The sequence below is a fragment of the Dicentrarchus labrax genome, unplaced genomic scaffold (genome assembly GCF_905237075.1).
Source record: "Dicentrarchus labrax unplaced genomic scaffold, dlabrax2021, whole genome shotgun sequence".
NCBI lineage: Eukaryota > Metazoa > Chordata > Actinopteri > Moronidae > Dicentrarchus > Dicentrarchus labrax.
The window spans coordinates 138688-151406 of NW_026136995.1; the positions used below are offsets into that span (position 1 = coordinate 138688).

Consider the following 12719-nt stretch of genomic DNA (forward strand, 5'->3'; position numbering starts at 1 on the left):
TCACCGAAGAATGCAATTCTTACAGAAATCTTTAAATGATTTTAATTTTAAGTTTTAAGTTAAGACACCATATGGTGTTCCTCAAGGTCTTAGTGTCTTAATCTGATGTAAATATATTTTCAAGTGGTCAAAAATTGTAAGTGCGGTGCAGTCCTTGTTATAAACACACCTTATCCATCATTTAAAGCAACGGGAAAAGATATCGGTAAAATCGGATCAACTGATTGAAGGACTATCGGGACATCCCTGATTTTTATACTTTAAGAGTGCTGTGAACGCTTTAGATAGAAATTGGATTGCCCGATATTAACTGCTTGCTGACCTGTGTGGGGCCTTGTCCAGTGAACAGGGCTTTGTAGGCAGAAGCAGCTACTGACAGAGCTCCTTTCATCAGGCCGCTGGTGATGCCTGGGTGCCTGAGGAGACACAATAGAGGTTACGTTCAAAATGTGACTGTGACGTGGCCGTGGCTACATCCTCAACTCAGAATTTCCATGGAAGTAATGATGTATTAAATTAGAAACTTTTCACTTGTGGCAGGGAACAATACCAACCCCATCATAACCTCCTCTACTTGAGGTCATGTGGTCATTACGGTAGATAATATTTTGCTTTATATTCACTTCACATCCAAACAGAACCTTTTAGATCTGACTCCCACAAAATTAGTATTAGTCTAATTCAAATTATACTTGTAAATGATAACTGGTTACTGAAGTCCATGGATGACCATCCATTCAGTCCAATAACATTTTGAAAGTTTAGAAGCCCTAACCCTAACCTGCCGGATTAACACAGGTCTAAACTGGAAGTTAGGTAATTTCTTTACGGCGGGAAGTGGCTTTTTTGGCTTCATGCGCCACTGAACAGCTTTCCTAGGACGCCTACAACGCAGTAACCAGTTCTCTTTATACATCCATGTAGCTCAACCAGCCACAGTAGTTTACCAACTAGCCACCACCAAGCTTTTACAACAAAATATTGTGCGAAGATGAATTATGCTGGTGTAACCAGGTCTTTATGAAACAGAACAACAACACAGTTACATTTAAACTGAGTGAGATGGTTTTATTAATCAGTGCGCCTTGATGCAGCTAGTTATTCAAACGGTTGATATTGTGTTATTCACATTACTTGGTACATGATCTTCATTAACAGTGTTTTGTTTTACACATTAAACACATTAAACACATTAAGGCACACATGCTAGTTTGAGAGAGTGTTCGAATGTGTGTGTGTGTGAGACCTGGGGTCATCAGGGTTGTCCTCAGTGTCTTCAGTAGCTTCGGTCTCATCTGTCTGAGTTGGTTCAGGACCAGAGGCTGTGGGACAACAAAACATCACATGATCCTTGACTCCATCACACATCTACCCAGTATTCACATCTATAGCTCTTAACACCTAATAAACATCACTGTGCCTTAATAACAGAGCTGCTATTCCACTGGTGGTGACAAAGCGATGTGCTTACCATCCTCAGTTTGGTACAGTTCAGAGCCGTCTGCTCCTTCCCCGGCAGCAGCAGGGTCAACATCTGTTTCTCCACTGCTCTCTGGACTGTACAACAGTTTCACAGCTCTCATCAACCAGCAGTTATAAATGCCAAATAAAGACTATTTAATAGTTGACATGTTTCAGCATAATATATATTTCCACAGCACCAGCAACACAGCATCATGTGTGACCAAATTCAACAGTTCTTGTCCCCATTATTTACTTTGACACCGAAACATGGGAAAATAAAGTGGAAAAATACAGAAATGACCCTTAAAGCAACTATTAAGCTCAACACTTCCTCAAAAAGCTGTACTCAAAACATTTTCAGTACATTCATGCTGCTGTGTTTGTATTCCACCCTTCACACTGACCTGGGTGTGATGACGGCTGTGGGCGGTGCCACCACTTCAGGTGTCAGCGGCTCATCGTCAAGTGTCTGAGACGTACACAGCATGTCGTTGGCGCTGCTGGTACCTGACACCCCCGTCTCTGGAGCTGCCGCGGCTTCATCTGCCTCGCCCAGCTCCCCCTCTGGGGTGGAACTGCCTGAGTGGTCAAGAGATGGTGTTTCTGGGTCTGTGGGGGTCTTCGCTGGGATGTCTCCAGGCTGGGACAGAGCAGAGCTGCAATGGAAGAATGAACGGAGAATTAAGGGAGTGTGACAACGCACACAGCCATATTGGATCTACTGAATCTAAGCTACATTGGTCTTATGTAGAATTTATTATTTAGTTTATTTTACAACAATTTTTTTGCCACCACCACAGATTTCCATTACAGCCAACACGTACCTGTACATGGACTCCCCCAGTGGCCGACTGGTGTCAAAGCAGTCAGGGAGGATGATGATGTAATCCTCAGAGGAGGTGGAGGAGGAGCGACTCCTCACCCCTTCTCTCTTCTCCTCTCCCTCTTTCTCCTTGTCCTCCTCTGGCTTCTTCTCTCTCTCCATGTTGGACTCCTCACTTTCATCTGTGTTGGGATCAAGAAAATTGATACGTTTCATGAACGATACAGGGCAGATTTTCAAAGTTTGTGATTAGAGCCCAGAGCAAAAAGGGGCCGGATTTTGGAATTTCTTGAAAAGTTTTAAACTCTTTGGACAACATTATTGGTATAAATATTGTTTAAATGGCTAATAGGCATTTAAACATTTATTTTCCCCAAATCTCATGCTAATCCTGTTTTAGCAACTATGTGCTGGAACTTTTTCTTGATGATTAACCCAGGTTGCCAGATACGGTCAGTGAACACAGGTTTTTGTCTCTGCACCAAACCCGACCTCAACCCGATCTCAACCCGATCTCACTGATATGACAAGAAGGAATCTACGTGCCATCACTGCTCCTAGCTGTTATTCACCAAAAATAGTTCCAGCCCCTTAAACCACAAATTCTCGTTTTTTTCTGTTTGTGTACAGATCAAACAAACAATATTCAAAACGCATGCTTTGCAACACTGTCTCATCATCCACTTCAGAGAGCATATTTTTCTCATATGAACTCCAGACCTGTCCGTGGATATGACTATATGATTGAGGAGGAAAAACATCATGCTGCTCAGCTTTGCCTCAGGCCTGTACTGCAAAGCAAGTTTAACATACCCAGGATGCCTTTTAGTTATCAGGCTTCACTAACCCTAACATCCACAATCTCGCTAAGTGGTCACACTAAGGTGGTCAGCAACTCCCAATCAAGCCATGAGCGAGTTCAGATAAACGGGGACAGTGTTTACAGAATATGACCAATCACAAACAAGTCTACTGCCAGCAGACTGAAGAGCACGCTATAGGAAGAAGCATCAGTTGCAGTTTCCAAATGCAGGAGGGAAAACTGGCACAAAATCATCAACTGTGTAAATGTGTAAATTAACAGGCTTATAATATCACTGCTCTATCATTAGAGGAGACTATAATTACATCTGTGTATTGTATTAAAACAAACTGTAGCTGAGATGTCTGTACCTTTTCCACATTAACCGAATAAGTGGTCCATTAAATTCAGATTTTTTTATTTTAACACACTAGATAATGTACCAAACATTGTTCTAAGTCGACTTATAAATTAATGCAATAAAGAAATACTCAAATAGTGATTGAAAACATTTACTGAAACTTCACCCATATTACCTGCACCCAAAGGTGCAGCAGTACATGACCAGTTTCTGTAATGAAATGCAACTTAAAGTTTTAATAAATAAATATTATTAATATTAAACTTAATTTGTATACTAAAATATATGCTCATAATAAACATTTTAAATAAACCACTTATTTTAACAACTGCGACAGGTGGTCTGGAATGGACTTGATTTCAAATAAAAACTAAATTTAACGCTCAGTAGGCTTACTTTCATATCTTATTAAGTACAACAAGTACAAGACATTACTGCTTCAATCATGATAAGATCAGTCATTCCCCCTACCAAGAATCTATATCTCATATAAAACACTCAGATTAAGCCAAAGGGCTTTGCTGGTCTCTGAACACTCTTTCCCTCATAAGAGACCCTCTTTCGATCCACAGGATCAATACTTAATACATCCTTGAGATCTTTTATGAATGGTGATCAAATTTTCCAAGAGTATTGATTGGTCAGTGGGAAGTGCTTTTGTAGAGTTGCTTATCTCAAACATAACCTGCACTGGATCAAATCTTGGTTTGAAGTACAGGCTCCTGGACAGGTAAAGGTTACCATTTAGGTTATTTACAGAGGGGAATGCTGCTTTAAGTAAAACATATGCAGGTTTGTCAGTTTATGTCAGAATCAATAGGGCTCATCGGCTTGAAAACACAATATGTTAGCCAACTACAATTCAAAGTTCTTTTCCACGTCTTTAGTCAATAAAGCTTTTCCCTTTTTATTGATTCTGTTGCACTGGACTAAATGTCAATACAACAACAGGGATGGAGAAACATCCCATATCTTAAGTCTCCCTGTGATCTGTGTATGAATAGTGTTTTATCAATCAAGTGTGTGAAGTTTCAAGATCACAGAGATTGTGTATGAAGATTTGCAAGCCCATGCAATAAAGCAGAGTTGGGACAAAGACCAACAAGTCCCAAGCCCAGTCCATGTCCCTCACTTTGTGTTTCATGCCCTAACAAGTTATCATGTTCCTTCACCAAACTGATCACATTTAGATGTAAATAATACATGTTTTTTGACTCTACATCTATAACGGTTAAACTGAAGTAAAACTCAAATATTTAATCCAGATCTAGAATTTCTTTTTGTTGAGAAGACAGAAACAGTTTAGTGTTGCAGACTAAATATTGTTCACAACCCACAGTTTCACACAGAGAGACCCACATGCACTAAGATGCGCCACCAGAGCAGCTGTATAGACAATGCTCGGGGACCAACACACACAGACATCATTCTCTCTTTAAAGTTGAGTCGCAAGTCTTTTGTCAAGTTGAATCAAGTCATCATCCACACCTCTGCAATAAACTATCAATGAAATATCATGTGCTTGCATAGCCACTTGCATGACCACTGTCACCTGTGGTTGTGTGCTCCTGCAGCGTGGAGGCCCTGGGTGGAGCGTGAAGTGGGGTCGGTGCTGAGCTGGGGCCGGGCCCGGCGATCGGGGCCACAGACAGGGGAGCAGGCAGGGAGGCTTTCAGCGGGGGAGGGAGTGAAGCTTTCAGGGTAGCCGGTGGTTTCAGGGAGTTTTTAGAGCTGCTAGGGCTGCTGTCTGGGCTCTCCTCTATGTTCACTGTTTTACTCTTCACACAGGAGGAGGAGGAGGAGGAAGAGGAGGAGGAGGAGCCGCCCTGAGCAGCCGGACGCACCACTGAGAGCAGACAGGAAGTCCACGGTTAGAGATTGTACTGTATTCCTTTCTTTTTCTGCTGCGATATAGGCCTACCTATTTTTTTTTACACCCCTTACAATGAAGAAGGGCATGCGACCCCTAATGGGGGAACAAATATTTCTTCATCTTTCTACATACTGAATGCGAGGTGGTTTATTAACTTTCTCTGCTCTTTTGTTTATCATTTAAAAACCCAGAAATCAAAGACTGGAATCACAATTCAATGTACATACTGCCGATCAGTTTAAAAGTTCACAACCTGCTGACTGACCTTTACCTGTCCCTGGACGGGACCCTCTCAGAGGGGTGTGGTCAGGGGCCTCCTCCAGGGTCATTGAGCGAATCACAGTCTCGCAAACAAACTGAGTCCCGCTGATGTCATCCTCCCCTTCTTCCTGAGCCGGGACTCCGCCCCCTTCTGCTCCTGACCCCGCCCCATGAGGGACATCTGAGGACCAGAAAGAGGTGAACAAATGTTACGTACAGACCAGGGGCCTCACTCATCAGTGTGTGTGCAGATTTCTGCAAATGTACACTGAGAACTATTGCTGATTCCATTCATTTACCAATCTATCAACTAAACACCATCAAGAACCTTAAAAAAGTATGAATAGGAAACTCCATTACCCATGATGCTGTTGATAACCTCAGTCTCTTCCTGGATGAGACCCAAAGAGGGACTGCTCTTGTCCTGCAGGTGGCCATCTTGAGGCAGAGGGGACATGCACGGGGTCATGTCTGACAGAGAAAAGACGACATAGACGGGAACTTACTGAAACAGCTATGGAATGTGTGTCAGTGGAGCATATCATCGTCCCAGAGTCTGTTTTCCACTCACAGCATGAAGCTCTCAATGTTCCTGAACCAACCTGCAACAACTAGAACTCTTCTTACCAGCAGGGGTGTTGTTTGGGACACTCTCCAACTCTTGGACGATGTTGATGTCCAACAGCTCAAAGGACAGGAGATCCTGAGAGAGCAGCAACAACAGACAGCTGATTAAAGATGCTTTGAGCTGCATTATGGGAAATGTGGGAGGCAGTGTTTTGGGAGTTTGCTAGCGATTAAAAGTCAGGGTAACTCTGTCTGCCTCTGCTGCTTTGATTGTGACTGCTGTCATTTCCCCACATTTATGGAGGTGCGCACTAAATCACTGGATATATATCCCTTTAAGTCATTTATCAAGAAGAATCAAGGATTTACTGCCTTTCTTTGTTTTATCAGGTCGCCTTCTATGGAGGCTGCCATGTTGAACCAGCATTTTTCTACCGTAACCCAGAAAGGACAAACTAAACACTGACCCTAGATGGGGCCTTTCACGTTTTTGGGTGCTCGTGCTTGGAAGGGGAGGGTGAAGCAAGGGAGTTGCACTGTTGCAACTACACCACTAAATGCTACTTAATCCTACACACTGGTCCTTTAAATATATTTAGTTAATAATACATCTGTACTTTTACCGAGTGAAATGTGTTTCTAATTAGGAGGCGATCATTTTGGGATACACATAATCTTCATCTGATTTGAAATCAGTACGGGGGAGAAAAAGATAGCAGGTCAGTGTATTTTGTGGCCAACAGATTTTCATTTTGAAATAGGAAATTAAAAAACATTCACAGACTACAATTTATTCAGTACAAAAAATGGGAAACGGCTCATTTTCTCATTTCAAAATAGGGGTGGGCGGTACACCGGTGTCATAGTCATCACCGGTGTGACATTGTGCCACGACATGGATTTTGCAATACCGTCAATACCGTGATAAATCAATTGTGCGCCTTAAACGGCTGCATTTACATCAATAATAGCCTAATTCTAAATAATAAGGCATTACATTTACTTCAAACGTTCAGTTGTGGTCTGAATACCCGTCCTTATATTCTATATATCTTGTTGCAAATAAAAAAGTAAAACATATTCGTATCAGCTTTGCAGGTGGTAAAAAGGGAGTGGCCATTAAATTAGCGTAATAAGCAATTAACCTGGGTAATCCATAAAGAAACGACTGGTGAAACATCGCGAAGAAAGGTCGGGCCTGTAGCCTATATTATCTGACAAGAGATGAGTGGAGTGTCGGAACCAGACGGAGAGACCGAGGCCGCTGGAAAGGAAACTCTCGTTCCAAAAAGAGGAGGCACCTCCGTTATTTGGAACTGGTTCAGTTTTAAATCATCCGACACAGAGCAAACTTCAGTAATATGCAACGTTTGCAGCTGTGTTGTGACAGCAAGAGGTGGAAACACAAGCAACCTGTTTCATCATTTAAAAAACACGCACGCCCATGAATATGACGAGGCAACCCGGGCCAAAACGAGCGCAAGTGGGACAGGCAGCACCAGCGGAGCACGTCCCAAGACTAGACAGCTTTCACTGCAGGCATCGTTTACTGCTGCTACACCTTACGACAAGAGTAGTAAGAAATGGAAAGATATTACCAGGGCAATTGCGCTATATATCGCAAAGGGCATGGTGCCCATTCAAACCATAGAGAGAGATGGCTTCAGATATGTGGTTCACACTCTGGACTCAAGATACGAGCTGCCTGGTCGGAAATTGTTTAGCCAGAAGTGTCTGCCAGAGCTGTACACGGAGGTACGGGACAGAGTCATGAACGAAATTCGCCACCTTGAAGCCTACTCGGCCACTACTGATTTATGGTCCAGCCGGACTACTGAGCCATACATTAGCCTCACCATCCACTTCATTGACGATGACTGGAAGTTGCGCAGCAGATGCCTACAGACCGCCCTTTTCCCCGAAGACCACACCGGAGCAATAATTGCGTTAGGACTGAAGGATGGTGTGCATGACAACTGACAGCGGTGCAAACATGGTGCGCGCTCTGGAAATCAATAAATGGACGAGACTCGCATGTTTTGGACACAGACTGCACAACGCTATTGGTAAGTTACACTATCTAAACCTAACATTTCATATTCAGAAAATTTGTCAAGTCCTTTTCTGTTTATATTAAAAAAATAAAACAAAAACAAATTTAAGGCCACTACATTAGTATTGTATTGTTCATTGTTAGTATTGTTTAGCCGTGATTCCTCTGGGGACCGGATCAGAAAGTAAAAAAAAACCATAAATATAAAATACAAATATCATCAGATTATATGAAAAATATTATTAAAAATATGTACAATATATATGTGTTTAAAATGAAAAAACTGTACTATTTGTGCAGGCATGTGCAAAATATTGACCAACATACATACAATATGTAGGCCTATTAGATTTGTAATAGCCTAATGTTCAGTGTGTCCATACAATAAATGCTTATGCTGCTCTACAGCTAATGGTTTATTAAGTTTTTCAACTATGATAACCTACTTTTCCACTTATGCTAATATATTTATTCGTTCTTTTTACTTCCCAGAGAGGAGTGTCCAACATGATGCTCGAGTTGCACGGGCCATAGGTATGTACAAAAAAGTGGTCAGCACATTCTCCTACAGCTGGAAAAAGAAGAAGGCCCTGACCAGTGCACAGAGAGAGCTGAACCTGCCCCCCCACAAGCTGGTCACAGAATCCCCAACAAGGTGGGGGTCAGGTGTCAAAATGATGGAAAGGGTGTTGGAGCAGGAGAAGGCCATCACTCAAGTCCTGGCAGCAGACATTGAGGTGTTGGAGGCCATAACCAAAGCACTGAAGCCTCTGCAAGATTTTACAGATGCCCTGTCAGGAGAGGAGTATGTTAGTGTCTCCTATGTTAAGCCAGTCCTCCATCTACTCAATTCAAACATTTTGAAGCCAGTAGAAGACAAAGCAGGACTGTGCGAGGACATCAAGAAGAGAGTCCTGGATTATTTGAATGAAAAATACAAAGATCCTGCCACTGACGAGCTGCTCACCATGGCAACATTCCTGGACCCACGGTTCAAGACCACCTACATGTCACCTGAAAAGTTGGAGGAAGTGAGGAGCAGAGTAGCTACAGAAACCAAAGCACTGGAGGAGAAGACAGCCACAGATGTGTCTTCCACAGAGGACCAAAGCGAGAGGGAAACTAGCACTGCTCCTGCACAACTGAAAAAGCCCAAGAACAGCTTGGGCAGTTTCTTCAAAAAGTGTAGCAGTGCACCACCAAAGCAGCAGGGCATTGACATGGAGCTAGATGGCTACCTGCTGATGGTGACGGCTGACAGTGACTCTGATCCACTGGAGTGGTGGCGTCTCCAATGTTCCCACTACCCCGCATTAGCCGTCTGGCAAAAAAATACTTATGCATCCCAGCCACAAGCTCACCCTCCGAGCGTGCATTCAGCACAGGGGGCAATATTGTAACAAGCTCCAGGGCATCACTGAAGCCAGAAAATGTTGACAGGCTGGTGTTCATGGCAAAGAACTTGAATGTCTAGTTTCATCAGAGTTCAGATGAAGAGAGAGTTAGTTTTTGTGAAAAGTACACATTATTACACTGTTCTTGTGTTATTACACTGCTAATTTTTGTTTTGTTGTACACTGTTAAGTAAGATCTTTAGGTTTTTTGCAAAATAAATATGTTGAGAATGCATAATACTCTCCCATGTCTCTTTTTGATAAGGATACCTACCATTTACTTATTATATTATAAAAATATTAACTTTATTCACATAAAGGGACAGGACAGGCTACTCCTCCCAAAACGTACCAAAAAAAAAGTAATACCGTGATATTAGACCGTCACAGTTCAAAAGATGAAAAATACCGTGATATTAATTTTAGGTCATATCGCCCACCCCTATTTCAAAACAAAAATCAATTGGCACAAGTACACTGACCTTGATGCATCCCTGGAAAATAAACCTTTGTTGCAGCCTTAGTGCGCAGTGTACAGCAGTGTAATGATTATTACCTGTGCAGTGAGCAGGTCCACAGAGGGGATGTAGTATTCTTCTTGGTCCACTGACATTAATGGTTGCTCCCTAGAAGTTGCACAGGCTTTTCCATCCTTTGCCACTGGGTTCTTACCCTGCACACAAATCAAATCATTTCAGTTAGATCCTGTATCCCACATCAGAATCCTCTGTGTGTGTGTGTTTATATATCAGTGTGTATTTTAGTTGATTTATTCACACATTTAGTCACACCATTGCTTCTACCTGCGGTGTGACACAGGGTGACACTAGTATCCCATCAGCCATCATTGGTGCTGGGGCCAGAGGATCGACCACAATGCTGCACCAGACCCTGGGTCCAAACTGCTCTCCGGCGTGGGCTAGACGCCAGTGGGAGGTGTAGGAGCCCTCCACAGTGGGAGCACACAGCGCTACGCTCACTATACCAACCTGGATACACAGAAAGAATCATCAGCAGTGCAAATGACAGAACAGTGAGGTGTTGACCATATCTGTGTGACTCTGTGACTCAAAGGGGAAATAAGAAGGATGAGCTAGCTGACAAGTTCAGTACCTTTCCAACGATAAGTGAAAGTGAAAACCTCCCTTGTGTCGCAGTCTCACCTGTCCTGGCTGGAGGAAGGGAACAGACACTTCTCTCCAACGGTCCCCAGATCCCACCGCCAGGTTTCCCCACATGAACTTCAGCTGCAGGAAGCAAACAGGGCAAAATCTGATTAACAGTGGTATCTTATTTAACCACAGTATACCGTATTTAATGTTAATATACAAGTGGTGTCACAAAGAATTATCACTAACTTTGCACCTTTCAGCTCACTGTGCTGGTTTTACTGCCTGCAACTTTACTGCTTTGATTCTCTCTGAGAAACCCAGCGCACACTACCGGCTTAGCACCAAACAGCAGACAGACACAGTTAGAGACTTTCTGGTGAGGTTAAAAAATAGAGCTAAAAGGAGAGCGAATATTGGAACAACAGGGTGTTTACTAAGACTACAGATATAAATGAGCCAAGCCACAGTTTATCTGATATGCATTAACTGACCCTTAGAAAGACCTGATGCTGGCACAGTGAGCTAAATGCTAATGTTAGCATGCTAACATGTTAGTGACAACGCTTTACCACATGCTGATGTTTAGCAGGTTTACAATCTTCACCACCTTACTTTAACATGGTGTTGGCATGCTAACATTTGCTAAGCAGCACTGCAAATAAAGTACAGCTGAGGCTGATGGGAATGTCATTCATTTTGCGGGTATTTGGCAAGGATCCTCGGTAAGGATTGCCCGCATGCCTGGGTCAAGTAAAATGCTACTTCAGGCCATTAAATCTAGCCGTTCACTTGCCCAATCTAATGATAACGGAAGTAGCTAAGGCGGAGTTCTCATCTCTGTTAAAAATTGCTCGTGCTCAGTCCCGATCGGGAATCTGCATAGAAATGGCAGCAGTACATATGAAGTTTATGAGTTGAAGCACAAGCGAGCCTTTCAGTTATCCTGGAAACAGCAGTTTAGTTGGGCGATGTTAGAGGATGTGGACAAAACTCCAAAACTGTATTACACAGTTTTGCTCTCAAGAAGATACATTTAAATGAAAAAGGAGTTATTTACCTTAGTATCAGCACTCCAGCTGATTGTTCCAGTGTTCCTCATCTTCCAGTACTTGATAAACTTGGTCCCCGGACGGAGTCGGGTTCCATCAGGAAGGTTCTCATCCAGAAATGCAGCTGTCATGGCTGGAACCACCAGGGGACAAGGACGTTTTGGACGCCTGGGAAAGAAAGAAATAGTCCTACATAAGTCCTTTAGTCATCTTGTGTTTTTCTTTCAAAGATGTTTTTACCAATTTCAGATCAGGTTTGATCAGTTGTTGCACCTCCCAGCAGATTTACATGATTATATCTTTGAAATGAGCTTCTGGCATTACCTATAACAGTGGTTCCCAACCTTGTTGTCAGTTGTGCCCACACAGCCCTATCAGATGGACTCAAGTACCTCCACCACCATTTTTCAACCATTTATCCATGTTACTTTTAGCAATTTATTTAAGCTTTTTATCTATTATTTGGATCTATTTTACCAATTTAAAGGGTAACTTTAGTACTTTTCAACCTGGAACCTATTTCCCAATGTTTTTGTGTCTAGGTAACTAATGTGGACAACCATTTTTGAAACTGGTTCAGTATTGAGCGAGAGCTCTTCCGCTGCAAACTGACTGCCACGTAATGGTCAACTGTTCACTGTCAGTGTAAGTCCATTAAATGTGGTTGTTTTTGCTGTTTACAGGCTCAGATTGTTACTCTAAGTGTCTGACAGCATTATGGATCCTACAGAACCTTTTTGTTTAACCAGAAACAGCAGCTATATTGCTGAGTTCAAAACCACCAGACTCCATTAAGAAAAACTGTAATTTTACCTACTTTACCTCAAACTTCACAGAAACAAAAGCTTTTCATTGAAACAACAATCCTCGAAAAGAAGAAAAACCGGAGGACTTCCGGTGGCGCTGAAGCCCATCTTTAACACTGGGCTTCAAAAGAAAAGTGTTATTAACCCCCATGTA

The 12719-nt window shown here is 42.5% G+C and overlaps 1 protein-coding gene across 3 annotated transcripts in view; it reads right to left on the reverse strand.

Annotated features, from left to right (window-relative positions):
- Positions 1–12719, reverse strand: part of nbr1b (NBR1 autophagy cargo receptor b) — a 32843-nt gene that overhangs the window by 5499 nt on the left and 14625 nt on the right. The window contains exons 10-22 of one of the 3 annotated variants that reach the window (XM_051395586.1): positions 11768–11927; positions 10762–10845; positions 10402–10587; positions 10155–10271; positions 6212–6287; positions 5945–6055; positions 5595–5765; positions 5003–5296; positions 2289–2469; positions 1869–2120; positions 1472–1557; positions 1247–1322; positions 323–416 (exon numbers count right to left, since the gene is read on the reverse strand). In XM_051395586.1, coding sequence (XP_051251546.1) covers positions 323–416; positions 1247–1322; positions 1472–1557; positions 1869–2120; positions 2289–2469; positions 5003–5296; positions 5595–5765; positions 5945–6055; positions 6212–6287; positions 10155–10271; positions 10402–10587; positions 10762–10845; positions 11768–11927 — 1888 coding nt within the window. Of the gene's footprint in view, positions 1–322; positions 417–1246; positions 1323–1471; positions 1558–1868; positions 2121–2288; positions 2470–5002; positions 5297–5588; positions 5766–5944; positions 6056–6211; positions 6288–10154; positions 10272–10401; positions 10588–10761; positions 10846–11767; positions 11928–12719 lie in introns of all 3 variants that reach the window. The other 2 variants (XM_051395587.1, XM_051395585.1) reach the window with 2 other exon arrangements.